A 19,181-nucleotide genomic window follows, 5' to 3' on the forward strand; every position below is an offset into this window, starting at 1 on the left:
GTTCCTTAGTATCTTCACATATCTAAATGGTGTTCTAATTTCCCCAATTACCTCATTTTTTCACAACTTGTTCTACAAATCATATTTAAGTAAGTTATTGAAATCCATATATTAGAACTGACTGATAAAAGTCTCATAAGACTTGTATTTATAGGCTCTCCCTCCACTCTTTCTCCCCTGCTTATAGTTTTGTTGGGAAAAGTGGTCGTTTGCCTTCAGCGTTTCCAACAGTCTGGGTTTTGCTGACTGCACCAACATGGAATCATTGAATATGTTCCCTTGTCCACTGTATTTCCTGTAAACTGGAAGTCAGACGCAGAAGCTTAATTAGGTATCAGTTCCCTTTCTGGCAAGAAGGCTCCACGGGTTAACACAGTGTCCTTCCATCAGGAGACACTATGTCTGAGTGTCTCTGTTTTTGCCATGTTGGCATGACATCAGTGGAGGGTTGCAAAATGGCAATACTGTAAATCTTCATTTGTTAGCTGGAGTACTTCTATAAAAAACGTCTCTTCACAAACATTCGGTTACCCTGAGATATAGTTTATTTAGATGAGGTAGAAAAACTGTTTGATTCTGAGCCTTTATTTACCAAAACAGAGTTTTATTTATCAAAATAGAGTCGATTCCCTAATATCCTACAAAGGTGACTAAGGATTTTTCTCCCAGTATCATTATAAACTCATGGATTTAAACACACTTGATGTGCTTCACTCCAGTCTGTAAACACTAACAACAGCCTTGGAGTAACAATATCAACCCTACCACTGACGGTGGAATAACTGAAAACAGGACTTTTTTTGCAGTTCTTTTTGCCCTTAGGTTATATCCCACTAGGGAGGAACAATCAAATTTCTATCTTAAAGTCTCTTGAAATAGTCCTTCTCTATGTAGTTCTGCCATCGTTTTGATATATAGTTCAGATACTTTATTTCATTCTATTCTCAATTTTTAGGGTTAGGGTTTGCTTTTTAAAGTGTAATTTTGTTTTTATTATTACATAAGAAATGTATTTCTTATATTTATATCAGAGTTCCAGAGTCAAATCTGCATAGTCGGTCTCTGCTAAGACAAGTTTAGCTTCTCTCCTACCCTCTCCATCTTATCTCCCTGCCTTTTCTACCTGTGCTTTCCTCCCTTTTTATAACTTTTATTTTGAAATAATTTTAGATTTACAAAAGAGTTCCAAAAAAAATACAGAGACTTCCCACATAGCCTTCATCCCACTTCCCCTAATACTGACATCTGCTGTAACCATGGTACAATGATCGAACTAAGATATCAACATTGGTACAATACCAGATTCCATTGGCTTTTCCACTGGCATCCTTTTTCTGAGGACCCCACAGTGCATTGAGCAGTCACAACTCCAAAGTCTCCTCCAACCTCTGACAGTTCTTCAGACACTCCTGAAGAGAATTGGTCAGGCATCTGGCCATCCACATCATCACATCAGCTGGATACGTCGGATGGTCTCCCATGATCAGGTGGAGGCTGAGGATGTTCTGAAGAGCACCACGAGGTGACTGCCCTTCTGATCACATCGTATCAGGGGGTACATGAAGTCACTACGTCTTACTACTGAGGATGCTGACCTCCATCACGTGGTTAAGGTGGTGCCTGCCAGGTGTCTCCACTGTAAAGTTACTACTTTTCCCTCTATAATTAATAATTATTTAGGGGGAGATACTTTGAGGCTACACAAATACTGTATTTCTCCTTAAACTTCTGTCTACTATTTCTAGCATTCATCAATGGATCTTGCCTGCTGCAATTATTACTGTGGTGTTCCAATGGTGATTTTCTATTTCCCTCATTCTTTCTACATTTATTAATCAGCATTCTTCTGCGGGGAAGAACTGTTCCTTCTCCACCATTTATTCAATCATTTATTTATGTCTGTATGAATGCAGAGATATTTATTCTATTCTTTCAGTTTTAGTCCAACACCATCATGAGTTACTTTGTTACTCAAATTGTTCCAGCTCTGGCCCGTTAGGAACTCTTCGGTTTGTCTCGTGTGTCCTTTCGGCATGCCTCCATCTTATTTTTGTGGAGCACGTTGTTACTTTCTAGTACTGCAAAATGCTCCAGGGTCAACTTACATAATTTCTGCCTCAGCCCTGGAATCAACCACTTTTCAAAGGGACTCTGGTTCCTTTTGTTGGATTATCCTGAGAATCCAAGATCTGGATTCTAGGTGTACTCATTGCCAGCGGCATGTCACTGCTTCTAAGCCCTCTAAGCACGAAAAGCTAAGAAATACATGTATGTATACTAACCGCGTATACACATATATCTGGAATTATTTCTACATCAATCTATTGGTGTACGCGCGCACACACACACACACACACACACACACACACACACACACAAAATCTATCTACATGTTATATATAACAGTGCTGCAATAAATAGCCTTGTGCAATCACCTTTCCTCATGTTTTTTTTTTTTTCCCCAGTACGCGGACCTCTCACTGTTGTGGCCTCTCCCGCTGCGGAGCACAGGCTCTGGACGCGCAGGCTCAGCGGCCATGGCTCACGGGCCTAGCTGTTCTGTGGCATGTGGGATCTTCCCGGACCAGGGCATGAACCCATGTCCCCTGCGTCGGCAGGCGGACTCTCGACCACTGCGCCACCAGGGAAGCCCCACCTTTCCTCATTTTTGTCAGTATAACTTTGGGATAATTTTCTAACGGTGGGATCGTCTAGTTAATGGAAAAAGAAACCCATATGTAATTTTAGTAGATACTGCTAAATTCCCCTTCATAAAGGTCACATCGTTTTGCATTCCCACCAGCAATGCATGAGAGTGCATATTTCCCTTCAGCCTCTCCAGCAGAGATGATGTCAAAACTTTTGGATTCTTGCCAGTCTACTAGGTAAGAAATTCTATCTCTGTCAAGTTTTACTTACATTTATTATGTGGGAGGTTGATCGTGCTTTCAGATATTCAAGGTCATTTGCATTTCTTTTTCTATGAACCTTTCTTATCTTTCGCCCATTGGGCTGTCGATCTTTTTCATCAGTATTTCTAGAAGCCTTTTATAATGTAAAGATATTCACCCTTTTTTCTATGATATGACTGAAAATATTTTTTTGGCATTTGCCCCTCTACTTCTTGAGTTCTTTTACATAGTAGTTTTAAAATTTTTTTTACGTGGTCAATTTTTTTTCAGTCTTTTCCCTAACTGAATCTGGATTTTGAGTTACAGTTAGGAAAGTTCTCCACACTCCCAATTTATAAATGAATTCACTTATGTTTTCTTCTCGTATTTGTGAAATATCTCTTTTTTTAAATCTCTGTTCCTTTGCTCTAGGTTCTCTCTATAGATAACTCATTGACTATTGTATATTGATGTTTTAATCTGCTGCTTATTGTGTGTAGTAGATTTTCAAAAACATAATCCTGTGTCTACAGAGATACTTTGTTTCTTCTCTTCGATTCTTATGTCTCTATTTACGCTGCCTTTGTCCAACACACCAGCTGAGGCCTCCCACGTGATGCTAAAAACCAGAGCCCCTGGGGCACCCTCATCCTGTTCCCAACTCTAACAAGAAACCCCCTAGTCTAGGATGACAGCTTTGGGGCTGAAACACATACATTTTGCTTTTCATCTTAAAGATGTATTCATCAAATTCTACTTTATTGACTGTTTTTAATCAATGGATGCTGAATTTTGTCGAATTTTCATAGATGCCTTTTCTGCATCTATGAAGATGATCATTTCACTTTTCTCCTTAGTCCTCTCATTATGATGGGCTACATGGACACATTAACACATTCCCTCCTACTGGACAACCCTTCCCCTGAATTCTGGAACACTTCTCACATTGTCATGATGTATTATTGTTTTTCATGGGGTGTTGGATTTGTTTCAAAGCCCTTATTCTTAACTGGAGTAAGCCCACTGGATACTCTAATGCCCTAGAAAGTTCTCAGGAAGTGGTTCTCAATTGGGGGTGACTTTGACTCCTGGGGCACACTGGCAATGTCTGTGATAGTCTGGTTTTCACAGCTGGGTATGCGAATGGATCCTAGTGGGTAGAGGTCAGTGACACTACGAAACATTCTAAAATGCACAGCACAGCCCTCTACCACGAAGAATTATCCGGGTCATAACTTTAGCAGGACTCAGTTTGAGAGGCTCTGCCTAAGGTAAACTGCAATCTGGTGTGACCCCTGGTACTTGAGAAGAGAAACAACTATTGGCTTTTAAAATACAGCTACTGGCTTTTATATAATTCAGTCAGGAAACTGGTTCCAACACCTGAGGGGAAAACAAAGGTGACGGGTAGAAGCACATGCCTCCGGTGGAAGGAGAGGAGGGCCTAGAAGCAGCAAATGGGCCCTGCCCTGCCCTCTGGGTGAGGGCTGCCAGGATACGCCCTGTGTGCATTCTGCTTTCAGATGCAACTTCTGAAACTCTGAATTCGTGATAACAGAAGTGAAAATATCCACGAGTCCAACACAGACGTTCAGAAACCAGCCTAAACGCAACCCAGAGTAAGAAGTCACATGCGTGGCCTGGCTCTCACCCAGTGGCACCCCTCAGATATGAGACAGCGTTTGAAAAGATTTCCAAGTTTCCCAACCAGAAAACCCACTGCTCTGAGGAACTGCACTGGGCTTGCCTGGTTTGTCATCTGCGTTTAGGAAAGGCACAATCGATACCATGCTTTTAAAAGTACCTCCCACTTGGGATCTCCTTCGTTCTCCACCAACTTCAAGCCATGCTTGTTCTTCAAGTGCCTGTTGAACTCCCATTTGGTGCCATAGACGAAGCTGCACACAGGACACTTCAAACAACCTGAAAGCACAGACACAGGTAAAAAGAAGCATTCACAACACATGAATTCTGCCTTGCATTCAAACGCTCCAAATCTAAGGGATGTATTTTTTGTCTCCAGTACTCACTTTCAATCCAAGCTTACCTTAATATTAAACAGAATAGCAACAGTATATGTGTTTTTCAGGGCAAAGGTTTAAAACTTAATGCATTTCTTTTCGTTTATTAAATGAGAATTTGCAGTGAGCCTAATACACACGTAATATTTTAGGTGCCAGAGAGAATTAAGATGAGTAACATAATTCCCTTGGCCAAGTGGCTGAACAGCTTAAATGATTTTTCCATGTTTTTATTCGAAAATAACAAATCATTTGGAAAGCAAAAAATAACTGAAGGACAATGGGTGCTTTTCTCAATCTCCTTCATCCTAAAACACTAAGACCAAGGGCCAGATTCTCAGTCTCCTTCACATCAGAAGGGGAGAGAGTGATATAAATTCCCATGTAAATATCCCGCTAAAGGACAAATGAAAAAGCTGGTCACATCCTGAAATGTCACTATTTATTTAATTGATTAAATCTTACACACGGTCCAGGAAGTATCTGGATGCTTTCGTTAAGAGAATATAAAACTGTAGGATAAAAAAAGAAGAACCAAAAAAACCGACACACAAAGTCACACAAAGACTATCTTTCTAAAATTATATCAGAAGCAACAACTAAATTAGGAGCTGGACAAAAATCACTTATTTATTTGTCTGTTTATATGAAGTAGAGTTGATTTACAATGTTGTGCTAGTTTCAGGTGTACAGCAAAGTGATTTAACAGGCTGTGCTTCCAGAAGCAAACTCTAGCCCCTCAGGAGGCTAACTGTAGTCCCGGCATCAGGCCTCCAAATCTACCAGACATTTAGCAGGCCAGAGCCAGGCTAAGTGCTGGCACCCTCAGGTGTGCACCCTCAGCTGGCCGGGGCAGTGAGATGGGACCACCAGGCACCTACTGGTCTCCCCGCAGCCACTGTTTGTCTGCTCTACACCCAGCACACAAATAAAAACTCAAACAAAATTACATTTCACATAGGTGTAAGACCCTCTACTGCCTTCCCATCACACCCAGAATAAAACCCCAGCTCCTTGCTGTGGCCTGTGACCCCAGTGGCCTGGTCCCTGCCTCCCTCTCCAGGCTTGTCCCCTCCCCTTCCCCCCCATCCTCGCCTTTCTCTGTCTTTTGCATTCCCCAAGCTCCTTCTCTTCTCAGGACACCTGCTGCTGTTGTCAGTCTGTCTGCTGACCCGGTCCCCTGTCTCTGCTTGACCTGCTGTGCTTCCCTGTGCCCTCCCAGCGTCAGTATTTATTTCTTGCTCACTGGGGCACTAAGGAGGGAGGGAGAGGAATTCTGTCCTCATGACAAGGTGTCAACAAATTATATAAGAACTAGACAAATCTCATGGTACACATCACCTAATTTAAGTATCTCCTAGATGCAGCTGGGATGTGCTAGCTCTCCTGAATCAATTCCATGTCAGTGACTCTCAGAGAGCACCGTTCTGTAACCGGGGTTTCCTGTCTCTCACCTGAGGTGGTGGGCGATTCCCCAGAAAGTCATGAGAAGGAACGGAAGCCAACCCAGGTGGCCGACAGCACAGCCCCTTAAACTTTCAGCCTCCCACGCCGGGAGGGCACAGGAGAGCACAGCAGGTCCAACAGAGACAGGGACCAGAGTCAACGCAAAGACCAGCAACAAACACCAATTTTGAACTTCCAGAACATTCTACAGAAAAGGCAGCTCAAACAGATGCTTGTTTTCTGAAACTCAAATACACTGCACTCTTTTTTTAGGCAAAATCAAGTGGGCTTGCTCTTTCTTGCCCAGAGGATAATTAAACTTACTTTTTAACCTTCTTTGTTATTGCTTATTAATCATCTAAAATGAAATATTTCCTACAATCATCTTTTAAAACCCTCCAAGGTATGAGAACCACTACCTTTTCTTTTGGTTAAGCTGACATTGCTTCTATAAAGACTTAATACGAGGCAATGAACACAAGCAAACTACCTAAGGTTAAATTTAGGCTTTAAAATGAAACTGAAGGTTCCTTCTGGGCTATTCTTTAACAGAAACTAATTTAGGGAGAAAAACATCCTTATATTATGTTTAAATTAAAATTAATATGAGAATGCCTCCACATTAATTAAAACGTCCGTCCACCTTTGCCATGGTGGCTTTAATTAAAGAACAACAAATGGAAATATGTAATCTAGACCCAAGGTGTAACTATGCCAGTTAATTGACATTAAAGCTGGGAAATATTAATTTCCATTTCAATTCATTAAATGCTTAGGCCACACTCAGTAAAGGTCACGGGGAGGCCTGCTGAATTTGCTTGCAGCATCGATATTAAGTGTGCACCATAAAACCCTAAACATCCCCCCACCGCCCAAGTCGCAAGTTCCTCCTGAGGAAAGACAAACCAGGCCAAAGGATAGAATTTCAGGAGCAATTTTAAAATTCCATCATGGAACCCTTTGTTCTTTTTGGGATGCAGTATATTCTGGAGGAATTTTGAGCATTAAACTATTTGCACTCCTTTGCAGTGGCTGACATTATGGAAAATTCCATTTCATTTTCAGTAATATAACTCCCAGAATGGCAGGGGACACCGGGTTGGACAGTCAGAAGACCTGAATTTGGCACTTGCTCACGTGACTCAGAACCACTTCCTTAAATTCTCTGGGTCTTGGTTTTCTCTTCTACCAAGGTAAAAATGCTAAAGCCTGTATCCTTATAAAAGGCAGCGAGGTCAGCAGAACAATGGGCCCTCCAAAGATATTCACATCCTAATCCCTGGAACATGTGACTATGCGACCTCCCATGGCAAAAGAGATCTCAAAGGTAGGATTCACGTAAGGATCTTGAGATGGGGGATTATTCTGGACTATCTGGATGGGCCTAATGTAATCACAAGGGTCCTTCTAAGAGGGGAGTGGGAGAGCAGATCCCAGTGACGTAACCTGAGAAAGACTGCTGGCTTTGGAGGACGGGGCACGAGCCAAGGAATGTGGGCAGTGTCTAGAAGCTGGAAAAGGCAAGAAAACAGATCCTCCCCTAGAGACTCCAGAAGGAATACAGACTTGTTAGCAAACTTGACTTCAGCCTGTGAGACCCATCTTGGACTCCTGACCTTCAGAATGGTAAGATCATAAATCCGTGTTGCTTTAAACTACCGCCAAGTTTGTGGTCATTTATTACAGCAGCAATAAAAAACTAATACAGGCACTCAAGGGTAACTGGACCAAAAGCAGCTTAATTATCAAAGGAAAGTGGATACAGAGTAATTTGATTTTATTAACAAGTGAAATACGAAATCGGACTTGGGAAATACTGCAGAGGAAAAACCAAGTGCATTTGACTATAAGCCAGGCTGACGTTCCAAACCCCAGTGAGGAACTGGTAAACGGAGCTTAAGCAAGGTCTCCCCCATCCCTCGTGGTCCCCTCACACACTCCTCAGAATCTTGGCATCTGAGATCCAGCACACCCGTGGTGAAAGCCAGACTCTGAATCAGGACCCCGGTCTGGCTTGACCACCGGCTCACTTTGTGGCCGGGGCCGGTCCTTTTCCCTCCCTATGCTTCCTCATTTTAAAATGGAAATGATGACGCCAACCCCACAGGGCTTCGTGAGAGAGAAGATAACATATAAAATAACAACCAACAACACAGTGTAGCATCACAGCACTGGAAGCACCTGCCAATAATGTATGGGATCTAGGCCCTAATAAAAACAATTTTAAAATAAAAATGTCCAAAAGTCAAATAAAGGACTTTGGGTTAACTGATAGTTTCTGGATTTTCTTCTATACTGTTTTCCCTGAATCTGGTGTGAATGTACATCTAAGGTACGGATGTACACGTATTTATACTTTTCTAATACAATTGTTCAAAATAACGCAAAGATCTTAGCAGATGCCACAAAACTAAGCCTTCTCCTGGTCCGCTTCCTCACATCTTATCTTAATTACCTACCCTTCCTCAATGATCCCCTCTAACGGGGAGCCTGAGTTAAGGCACACCACCCAGGAGAAGCAGATGATTTTCCTCCCATGAGCAGCATGGGGCCTGTTAAAAGGAACGTGTACTTTCTGTTAGAGGATAAGAACACGGAGGCACTGCCCAGCCTCTGTCTCCAACCCAGGCAGGAAGGGCAACAATGCTACCACAGCCCAGTGCCTTGCACAGTGTGGGACACATGAGGGGCTCAAGGTGCACCATGAAGAAGGACTTTGGGAATAAACATGATAGGGAATTGGAACCATTTATCAGGCACTTGTTACATGTCAGGCATGGTCTGGAATCTTCAAGAATAAGATCTCACCTTTGCAACCTGATGCTCAAAGAAGGTAAGTAACTGGTCCAGGGGCCACAGTGATCACAGACCCGCCTCCACGGTCTGTGCTCCTAACCCTCCGCTCGTGCCAACTGCCTGGGGCGACTTGAAGGAGGGCCTTGAGGTCACCGGAAAAGGACCAGCCCGCTAAGCCCCATCGTTAGCCCACCGTGAGCTCCAGGAATGAGCTGAGAGTTTGTGACACTTAGCATCAAAGCATCGGATGCCTTTCACAACCTGTGATTTAGTGAACCAGCTCCTGAGCTAGCTTCATCAGGGGCATTTTAAAAGGAGGAAAGGGGGCAGACCCACTGAAGCGATACAATGTGAAAAATGTGTATTTTGTGGGAAAACGCCTCGAATCCATATTAATGAACAAGTGATGGGCTGAGAAGAATAAACAAGAGATTGTCTGATCTGCTTTCAAAATATGAGAAGTACATAAAACATAAGCAGGGAATAAAACACTTAAGTAGCATTGAGTACAAGTCTAACTGCCAAAAAGCACTGGAGCCCGAGGGGACTGCTGCCTCCTGATGGGGCCCAGCTGGCATGCGGCTGGAAGCGGCACCTGTGCCCCCAGGACCAGAGGTGTGCTGGGGCCGCTGGAACCATCTCTTCCCAGCTCAGCGACCTCACACTGGAAGCTTAAAATTGGCCCTGGCGGAAATATGCACGGCACAGAAATTGGCAAATGCTACGAATCAGGTTCCCTTCCCCCTGCCCCGGGAGAGCCAGCTGGTAAACACTCACAGAACACGAGTGGATGCCCTAGCAGCCCCCATTCCAGAGCTCGCTGAAAATGACCCAAACTCTGTGGAAAACACCATGTGCCTTCCATCAGAAACCTCAGCCTATTCGGCCTTCTTCCCGCCTCTCCTGCAGTGCTGTGCACGGACACCCTCCCCAAACCCCTGAGCATGGGGGCAGGAGAATCCTTCCCAGCAATTGATGGCTCTGCCTGTGTCACAGTGCGACACCGTTTAAACACAGCTGATGGACAAGGAGTCCCTGCATTGGTTTCAGGAGACTAGCATCGTTTTGATAAAACTGCATTTTATTTGTGGGTTTTTTATCGCATCATCATTTTGACACATATTCCTCTATCTCAAAACAAGAAATTATAAAGTCCCACAAAGATATCTTTTGAGGAGTGATGTGAAGACGAAAATAAAACCAAGTGGGGATAGGGAGAATTACATGGAATTAATCAAAAGGAAATGAAAAATTCCAGTGGTACCAAACACCTCATCATTTCCAAAGACAGTCATTTTATCCAGCTCCACTTTCTCTCTGTCTCCTTCACTCTCCACAGCGAGCGCTGTGTGCTCTTGAGATCTCTGAGCTGCACTCACAGTCAACTGGCTCTCTGCTTTCAGAGACAGTTTTCCCGCCAACACACAATGGCACAATGTCTCCTATGAGCCAAGAGACATTTAGTTGCTTCCTTCCACAATATGTCTCTTAAAGGGGGGCATAGGAAAACTAAATAAACACACACACACACACACACACACACACACACACAGGCCAAAAATAACCCTGCAAAGATTAGAAATAAAACCCAGATCCTGTCAGGGAATGCCAATTGATTACAGAGAGTCTTGGAAAGTTAAGTGAAAACTTAGGGCATGAAGCAACTTGACCTCAGCACATTTTCTGCAAGGCAACGATGAAAGTTTGGAAGCATGGAGCTATGACAGTGTCATCAGTCAGATCCCCACGCCTGTCCCAACTGCCACAGTAAACGTCTATTTCCTGCCAATCCAACCCAAGAGTGTGAAGGATGCCAGAACGAATCGCTAGCCCGCTACTCCAATTATTTACTGTGACTCTAAGGCGATCTATCCTCTCCTCTGTGATTCCTACACAGGGGAGTCATCAAAAATGATGCACCAGGGCTTCCCTGGTGGCGCAGTGGTTGAGGGTCCGCCTGCCGATGCAGGGGACACGGGTTCGTGCCCCGGTCCGGGAAGATCTCACATGCCGCGGAGCGGCTGGGCCCGTGAGCCATGGCCGCTGAGCCTGCGCGTCCGGAGCCTGTGCTCCGCAACGGGAGAGGCCACAACAGTGAGAGGCCCGCGTACCGTAAAAAAAAAAAAAAAATGATGCACCAGCTCTAGAAGGACTGGCATATTTTCAGAAAAACAAAACAAAACAAAACATAAAAACAAAAGAAAGGAATGAAAATGTACTGAGTGCCAGACACTCAGGCGTTCTCGTTTCGCTCTCCCCGCGATCACAAGGGATGGCTGCTGTGAACCCCACCTGAGGTGCAGGGCCTCAGGTGGAGGGGAGGGTGACTTGCCCAAATGGCACCGCACCTTCCTGCCCTCCAGCTCCGTGGAACTGCCATTCAAGCCAATGCCAGGCCCACGGTCCCGTTACCCCAGATGGATGGCTTAAAATTATCCCGAGTTTTTTCTGCCGCTCATCCATTTCTGTACATCAGCCCTGTCACCGAAAGTGCTGAAGGATACCGTCAATTCATTTGTTTTACATTAAGATGCCTTTCATGGCGATTACAGCAAGTGGAGCTTCACGCTGCATTGGAAAACTAGGAGCGGCCCCGGCTGCAGCCGAGTTTACAATCCCACAGCTTTGTTTACGGGGGCAGGTTTCTAAAATGGTCTTCAGCTTCAAAGAGTCACAGGATTCAGGAAAGAGTAGCAACTGACGCATGGCACGCTGCAATCATTCTTCAGCTGAATTACCGAAGCGCAGATATAAATACAACAGCATTTCTCTGTGTGGCAACAGCAAGTGAGCTAAACCCTCTCAAGTGGGAATGCGATTATTTATTAAAAAAAGAAGCAAAACCCCGCCAAACTTTTCAATGACATTAGAGGCTTTCATCCATTCTCTTTAGTTTAAATGTTCTAAATAGTTTTTCCTTTTCAAGATGCATAAGTAATCTGGGCACTCAATAAACATCTTTGGATAATCTAAAGAATCCCACCTATAAATGCGATCAGTACAGCATTATTTACAACTGCAATAAAAGAAAAATCTGGAAACCCTATAACAACAGGAGCATAGTTAAATAATACTTGATACTGTATCGGGAAAAGCCCTCAGAGGTTAAAGTAGGAAGACAGTGCACCAAAGGAAAACAAAATGTGCATGTTAATCATTGTTAAGTAAGCCATGAACTTTCATTTGTGTGAAATGTGTGCACGGACCAAGGACAGAAGGCAATACAGTCAGCCCCTCGCATCCCCCGGGTTCCGCATCCAACGTGGGGCTGCAGATACAAATGCTGACTGTTCTCTGCCATTTTACACGAGGGATCGAGCGTCCACGGACTGCAGTATCCATGAGGGTCCCGGAGCTGATCCCCCGCAGATACTGAGGGACGACTGTACTGACAAATGAACACTATGGGAAGGGTGGTAAAATCTGTGGGTTAATTATCGCTTTGTCCATTTAACAGTTCCATTAAGGTCACTGCAATCCAATCCTGGCATAAGTAACATGATATAAACAGCAAGGAGGAGGCGGAGGACAGCAGTTACGCTGAGGACCGTTCAGGGATCGGGGCGGCGCTGCAGGAGCACGCAGCGCCACCCCGTGGGGCCCGGCCGGGCAGGACAGGAGCGGCCTGCTCGCCTACCTTGCTGGATGAGTGCGTCGGCCGCCAGCTCCCCGGTGCCCACGTTGGTGTACTCCTCGTTGGGGTGTTTCCTGTTGTAGTGCCGCTTCAGGGAGCCCGAGATGTTGCATGAGTAGTGGCAATGGGCGCAGCGGAAAGGCTGCAGCGACAAGGAGGAGGGTTAGGGCCAGGCCAGCCCTGTGCGATCGAGCTCCAGCTCCCCCACCACCCTCCCACCCACCCACCCCGCAGTCCTCCTCCACGACTCTCCCACCTGGGAGCATCTGCTTCCTGGAAGGCCTGGGAGGGGCAAGCCGCCTGCTGGGAAATGCTCCAGGAAAAGAGCCAACCTGGGGCGGCTGAGTCCTGCCTCTGCAGGGACCGTCCAAGTCACCTGGCAGGGGTCGTCAGGGTCAGAGGGGTCTCTGCTAAATGAGGCTGCTCTGATTTCTTTTCTTTGCTGTCCACCCAGATTTATAGTTCTTGTTTAAGAAGAAAATAACAAAAAGCAACCCAGGAATCTATCACTCTTCTTTTCTTTTTTTTTTAAGTGAATGCCGTTCAAGCATCTCCCCTTACCGTTACTTCCCTGATGCTCCTGCTTCTGTAACTACATGGACTCCTCCACAGCATTTACCCGCAAGCACCACGTATATACATCACTGTCCCCCCTTAGGGAAACCTGCCTGATAAAATCTATTTCCAACACCCCCACCTGGGCAAGACAAGGCTCTTTTAGGATCAGGGCACCAACGGGTCGTTCGTGCAGTCTTATCCGCCAACTTGCAACTGCTTCGGGGAATGCAGAGAGTGGTGAGGGGAAGAGGCACCTGCTCAGGTCTATTGGGAGGCCCACTGAGACCCATCCACCGGCCAGGCGATGGATGGACAACCGGATCCTCGTCCTTCCCAGGCCCTTACTCCTGGTCAGGACAAAATCAAGTGTCCCTCTGAGCCATGTGCTGCACAGCTATACAGCACAGGGCTGTGGAAATCCCAGTTTTGCATTCAGGGCCTGTCTGGTGACACAAGCAGCTTCCTGGCCCAGCGGGAACGGAAGAGCACAGGGCGGCCCACAGGACAGCAGGGGACTCAGATGCGGCACGTTCAACTGACCCCCAGCACGGCCTGGCCGTGGAACTTCAGACAAGTAGTGAAACTCCTCTAAGCTTTGAGCCTCTTATCAATTCAAAGGGGATGATACCACTACCTGGTAAGGCTGCTGTGAGAGTTAAATGACCCAACATAAACTGGTATCTAAGATGCCACAGAAAGCATCTACTGTTTTTACGATTTTACATTTACCGTTTTAGCAATTTTACACGACCCTTACTATGTCTGTGGGAGCTGATGCACCACTATGTCTGGTGAGACCTCAAATCCACCTCGCCTTCTCAACTGTCCAAGTCATCAATATTCCTCCACTGCCACCTGGAAGAGCTAAAGCAGAACCATGCATCTCTGAAGCGGGATGCACCGACTACGGGAAAAGTCCTCTCTTTGACACTCCAATCGGCCCCTCTCTTTCCATGGTTCTTCAAGCCTACAGATGTGCTGAAGTCTCCCCACTGAGAGAAAGAAAGAGATGGAGGAAGGGAAGAAAATGACAAGAAAAGCCATCTACCTGGGCCCTGTTTAAATTGCTCTACTCCCTGCTTGCAGGCCACCTCCCACCCCACGCTCTCGAAGCGCGGTCCTGCCTGCCGCCTCCATACCATCCCCTTCCTCTCTCAGGCCCCCCAGATCTCCCAGGCAAACCACTCCTGCGGGTACAGCCCGGGCTCCCTCTGCAGACCTCGCCCCCCTCCTTCCCCACCTCCTTCCACTGGCTGCCACCTCCCACCGTGACGCGTTACATGGTGACAGCACTGTATCACCAGGTTCTCTTTCTCGCTCTGAACTTTCTCGGGTTATTTTACTAGATCTGCTTCCCAGGCCTGAGGTGAAATGCTGACTTTCTCTAAGGTTCTGCCCTGGGGTCTGTTTTGTTCTTCCACTGTGGTCCCAATGGTCACTTTTACATGCTGATATATCCAGCTGTCATGGCTCCCAAACCACAGATAGGAATTTTCAACTGTCTTCCAGGTATCTCTACAGGGATGCTCTGGAAGCACCTCAAAATAAACACACACAATTTCAGACTCACGATCTTTCTGCAGAATCAGCTATTCATGCAAAGACAGAAACCTGGTCGTCACCCTAGACTTTTCCTTCTCTCTTCCCACCCAACCAACTACCGAGTCTGCCCAGGCTTCCTCAGACACGTGTCCAGAGCCCTCCCCTCACCCCTCTCATCTATCACTCCAGCACAGAGAAAGTGCTGACCTGGCCTGTAAGGGAAATGCTGTGACTCCCAGGAGAGCAGTTCTCAGACAGCAAGACTGGGGGGGGGGGGGGGGGGGGCGGGTGTTCTCTGGTGAGCCAACCTGCTCTGAACCCTTCCCCAGGGACCCCACCCTCCGTCAAGGCCACACCGTGGTCACCGGATGCTTTGTGCTACACTGCACGTGCCACTTTCCGTCCTTCATGGAGAAGAAACCCGTGGTTTGGCCTATGAGGGCTTATTAAACAAAAGGACCTGGAACGAAGGCAAAAATTAGCCAGGCTTCTCACCTATCTACTGAGCAGAGAATAAGAGACCTAAAATGCCAACATATGATTATCTGCAAAGTTAAAATAAAAGCTAAAACCTTCTTAAGTGCTTTCAGCTCCATAAAAGCAAGTTCTATTAAATTATTTTGCAAATATTAGCATTTGCATAGAAATCAAAAAGAACCACCAAAAAACGCTCCCCTGCCGGTGCTGGGTAGTCAGTGAACACAGAGGCAGGAAGAGGCAATTAAAATGAGAAATGGTCCTACAAACCTAACTTCAGGCTTGAGAGCCAATTCCATTCTTCTTCTAGCAAAGCGGATAAACTGCCTCATGAGAGTTGCGACTCCTTTAATTCCCCACGCCTGCTCCTTGGTAGAACTGCTAATGAAAAGAAGAATGGCCAAAACGTCAGCAGACAGGCCAAAAAATATAGAGGTGAGCCCAAATGAGAAATCAGTTTCTAACCCACTGATCTCTATGAAAATCTTCAATTCTTAAAGTTAAAAGGGACACTTTCAAAGACTGACATTGACCAAGCCTCCCTCCGTGACAAAACAGCCTTCTGCAGCCTCTGACAGTCTGTGATCTCAGCCTTTGTTAGAGGCAGGGAGGTCAGACCCCTGGCCCCTTGCACTGCTGAATGGCTCCAGGGGTTTAGGAGGATAAACCTTCCCGTTCTCTTCTACTCGCTTGAAGCCGCCATCACCTTTCACACGAAATCAATCCCCACCAAGCTCCTTCTTAGGACCCTCTCTCTTTAAAAGGTGCAGCTGAGCCGCATCTGGGCCTTTCACGCCAAACAAGTTTGAACTTGTGGGGCACTGCCACGTTCCAGCAGGGAGTTCTGCTGGGGCCGTCGCTGTAGCGCAGGAGACATAGGCAAAGAAAAGCGTGGATGACGCCCCTGTACCCACCCAATGCCAGGCATAGAGTCTGACTGCATTATTAACAGTGCACATCTTGGGATTTTGCTTATGGAGCATGTATTTACTGACCTCCTGCTATGAGTCAGACATTGTTCTCTCACCCTGGGGACATAGTAAATGAATGAGAGATTCGTGATCCCCTGAATGCACAAGAGTGTGGGGACTTAACATATCAACTGCAAAGATTAAATGTCATCTAGGCAAACTAGATCACAAAACTTGTTTCCTAAGTCTAATTACTTGCAGATAGCATAGGACGCTACATCTCAAAGGGAAGTTATTTATCGAGAGCTCTCAGGCCAGAATCCAGCCAAGAGTTATGAGGAAAATATATGCAGGCTATAGTCCTGTAGTGCATGTGAGACAAAACATCCAAAAAGAAAGTGGATCGAAAACAAGGCAGAAACCCGCTGTCATGCCTACAACGCAGTGTTGCACTAGATTTGTTAAGTAACGTGACCTAACATAATAACTATTTTAGCTCACCTTCACTGATAGCTATCATATGCCAGAGAGTTCTAAGTTCTGCATGGATTAGTTCCTGGAAATCTCACAACCTCCTCATGTGGTAGGTACAATTGTTATCTCCATTTTACAGATAAGAAACTGACATGTAAAAGGGTTAAGGAATTTGCCCAAAGTTTCAGTCTCCCAGCCTGACCACTTGGTCTGCACTGGATTTGGGGCCCAAGACCAGCCAGCAATGAAGAGATGATGTGACTCCCCGTCTGTCATTTCCTGAACATCTACTTCCCTGGGAGGGGCATGGTTTGGTTTGCTGGGATTTTCTAGATGTAAGGCAGCCCACATCTCACCATCAACTTCTACACATGAAGACTGCCACGGTGAGCTGGGAGGAATGCTGGCCGTTCCTGGGGGGCAGGGACGAGGCAGGGATGGGTGGAAGCCAAGAAGAGGGCAGACACAGCCAGGTCACAGTGGGACGTGCGCTGAATCAGGAAATGAGGTTTTTAGGAGATGGGGTTTCCAGTGGGTATCAAGCAGGGGGTGACATGCCAACTTCACAGTGTTCACTCTGGAAATTAACAGAGGGTGGAAAGGAACAAGACTGAAGGCAGGGAATCAACTGTCCAGTTGCTACAGGGGTGTAGACAAAAGATCTAGAGGCCTAAAATGAGAGAGTGGAACAAAAAAAATGGGAAAGGAAGGGGGAGTTTGAGATGGAGGAGGAAAGATCAGCCGACCTGAAGATGGAGATGCAGTGTGAGAAGACAGAGATAGAGAGCCTCAGGATGACTCCCAAGTTTCCAGCACGGATGACACAGGAGGAAGGTATCTGGGCAGCCGTGGAGGAAGTTCTACAGATATGGAGAGAAAGAGGGAGGACGCAGAGTGCTGGACATCCAGGAGGGCAGGTCCAGAAAGCATTTGAAGATATAAGGTGTTCGGAGTCTAAAGCTCAGAGGATGGTTCTGGGCTAGAGGACAGATGTGAGCACGGGCAGCCAGAGAGTGCCCTAGGACAGAACACACCCATTGTCAGCGAGTGTGCAAAGTGATAAGACAAGCGGCCTTAGAACAGCACCCGGGAACACAGGAACAGCAAGAGAGGAGCTCGTGAGGAAGGACAAGAAAGAACGGCAGCAGGCAGAAGAATCAGGGGTGTCTGGAGACGAATGTCCTTCATGGAGGGAGGGGGTGACAGAGTCAAGTGCACTAAGAAATCCGATAAGGCCTAAAAAGTGACCACTGGGACTGGCCATCGGGGAGGTGGGCTTGTGGCCTGACTGAAAAGAGCTGGTTTCAGGAACATGCTAAGAACAAAGGCCATGTCATGGGGAGAAGGCAGGGGCAGAAGCTGGATTTGAGGTCAGGTGTCAGTGACATTGCAACAATGCAAACGATATGCCTTTTTCAAAAGGCGCATCAAAGGATCCTCCTCAAAACGTACACTGACAACCAACCATTTGAGTTGAAAGAAAAAGTACAATTGAACTTGTGGAGGCTGGAACTCTAAGTTCTCAGACTTACGTCAAGAAAGCAAGTAAAATACACTTTGTCCCAATTTGAGGATTTGCTGTTCTGGTTCTTCAGACAGAAAGAAAGAAAACAGCAGAGGACAGGGAGTCCTATCTCACCTGTGAAATCGGGCTCTGACAAACCTGATGAGAAGACATCGAACTACACAAGACAGGCTAATGCAATCTCCCATGGGCGTCAAGAGACGGACTCAGAGGAATGTTTAAAACAGATGAGAAGCTGGTGAGGAGGTGATGTCCAAGGTCGTGACATCGGTAACCAATCACAGAGCACAGGATGGCTTTCTGGTAGAAGGAGAGGGCGCCCTGCTGGCTTCTGTCCACAGCAAGCAGGAAGGCTCTCACCTGGCAGGACCCTGTGGGCCACTGTATGGAACCACATGCAGCATCACGGTCCTATAACTACATCCACGGGCTCAGAGACCAGAATGTGAGCCTCTCCCTCTGTGATGGGCCTGATGCTCTCTGAAGAGGATGGGGAAGCATAATGGCAAGGGAGAAGGTTCCAGATGACCTGTGGGTAAAACTTACGGCCACGAGTCATGATTTCATAGCCTTAGTTTAACAACCGGGTCAATGGAGAGACAGAGATAAAGAAGGAGATAAACCACAAGTCTAACTGGTATTCAGGTGAATTTGGATCCAAAATGCTGGAAAAAATTATATAATCATTACAACCTAGATTAAGTGGGCTGGTTGGTACGAGACAATTTAGACTCTGCTTGGTAGAAGCCAGGCTATTAGAACGTGGCAGCTCTGCACCAGAGGGAGACCTTGGTGTTGACGTGTGTACAGAGCCCCAGATGGCCTCACCTGCCATGCCTCTCTCACAAGGTGAGCCAGGCTCCGGGCCAGGTACCGCCCAGGGGCTCCTCCATGTCTCTCCTCTGC

The 19,181-nt window shown here is 46.2% G+C and overlaps 1 protein-coding gene across 3 annotated transcripts in view; it reads right to left on the reverse strand.

Annotated features, from left to right (window-relative positions):
* ZFAT (zinc finger and AT-hook domain containing) overlaps positions 1-19,181 on the reverse strand; it is a 183,895-nt gene that overhangs the window by 32,319 nt on the left and 132,395 nt on the right. For 2 of the 3 annotated variants that reach the window (XM_033842739.2, XM_033842738.2), the window contains 2 exons: positions 12,792-12,930; positions 4,696-4,814 (listed from right to left, as the gene is read on the reverse strand). In XM_033842739.2, the coding sequence (XP_033698630.1) occupies positions 4,696-4,814; positions 12,792-12,930 (258 nt within the window). Of the gene's footprint in view, positions 1-4,695; positions 4,815-12,791; positions 12,931-15,635; positions 15,747-19,181 lie in introns of those variants that run through there. The other variant, XR_012327433.1, reaches the window with a different exon arrangement.

Source organism: Tursiops truncatus, chromosome 17 (genome assembly GCF_011762595.2).
Source record: "Tursiops truncatus isolate mTurTru1 chromosome 17, mTurTru1.mat.Y, whole genome shotgun sequence".
Taxonomy (NCBI): domain Eukaryota; kingdom Metazoa; phylum Chordata; class Mammalia; order Artiodactyla; family Delphinidae; genus Tursiops; species Tursiops truncatus.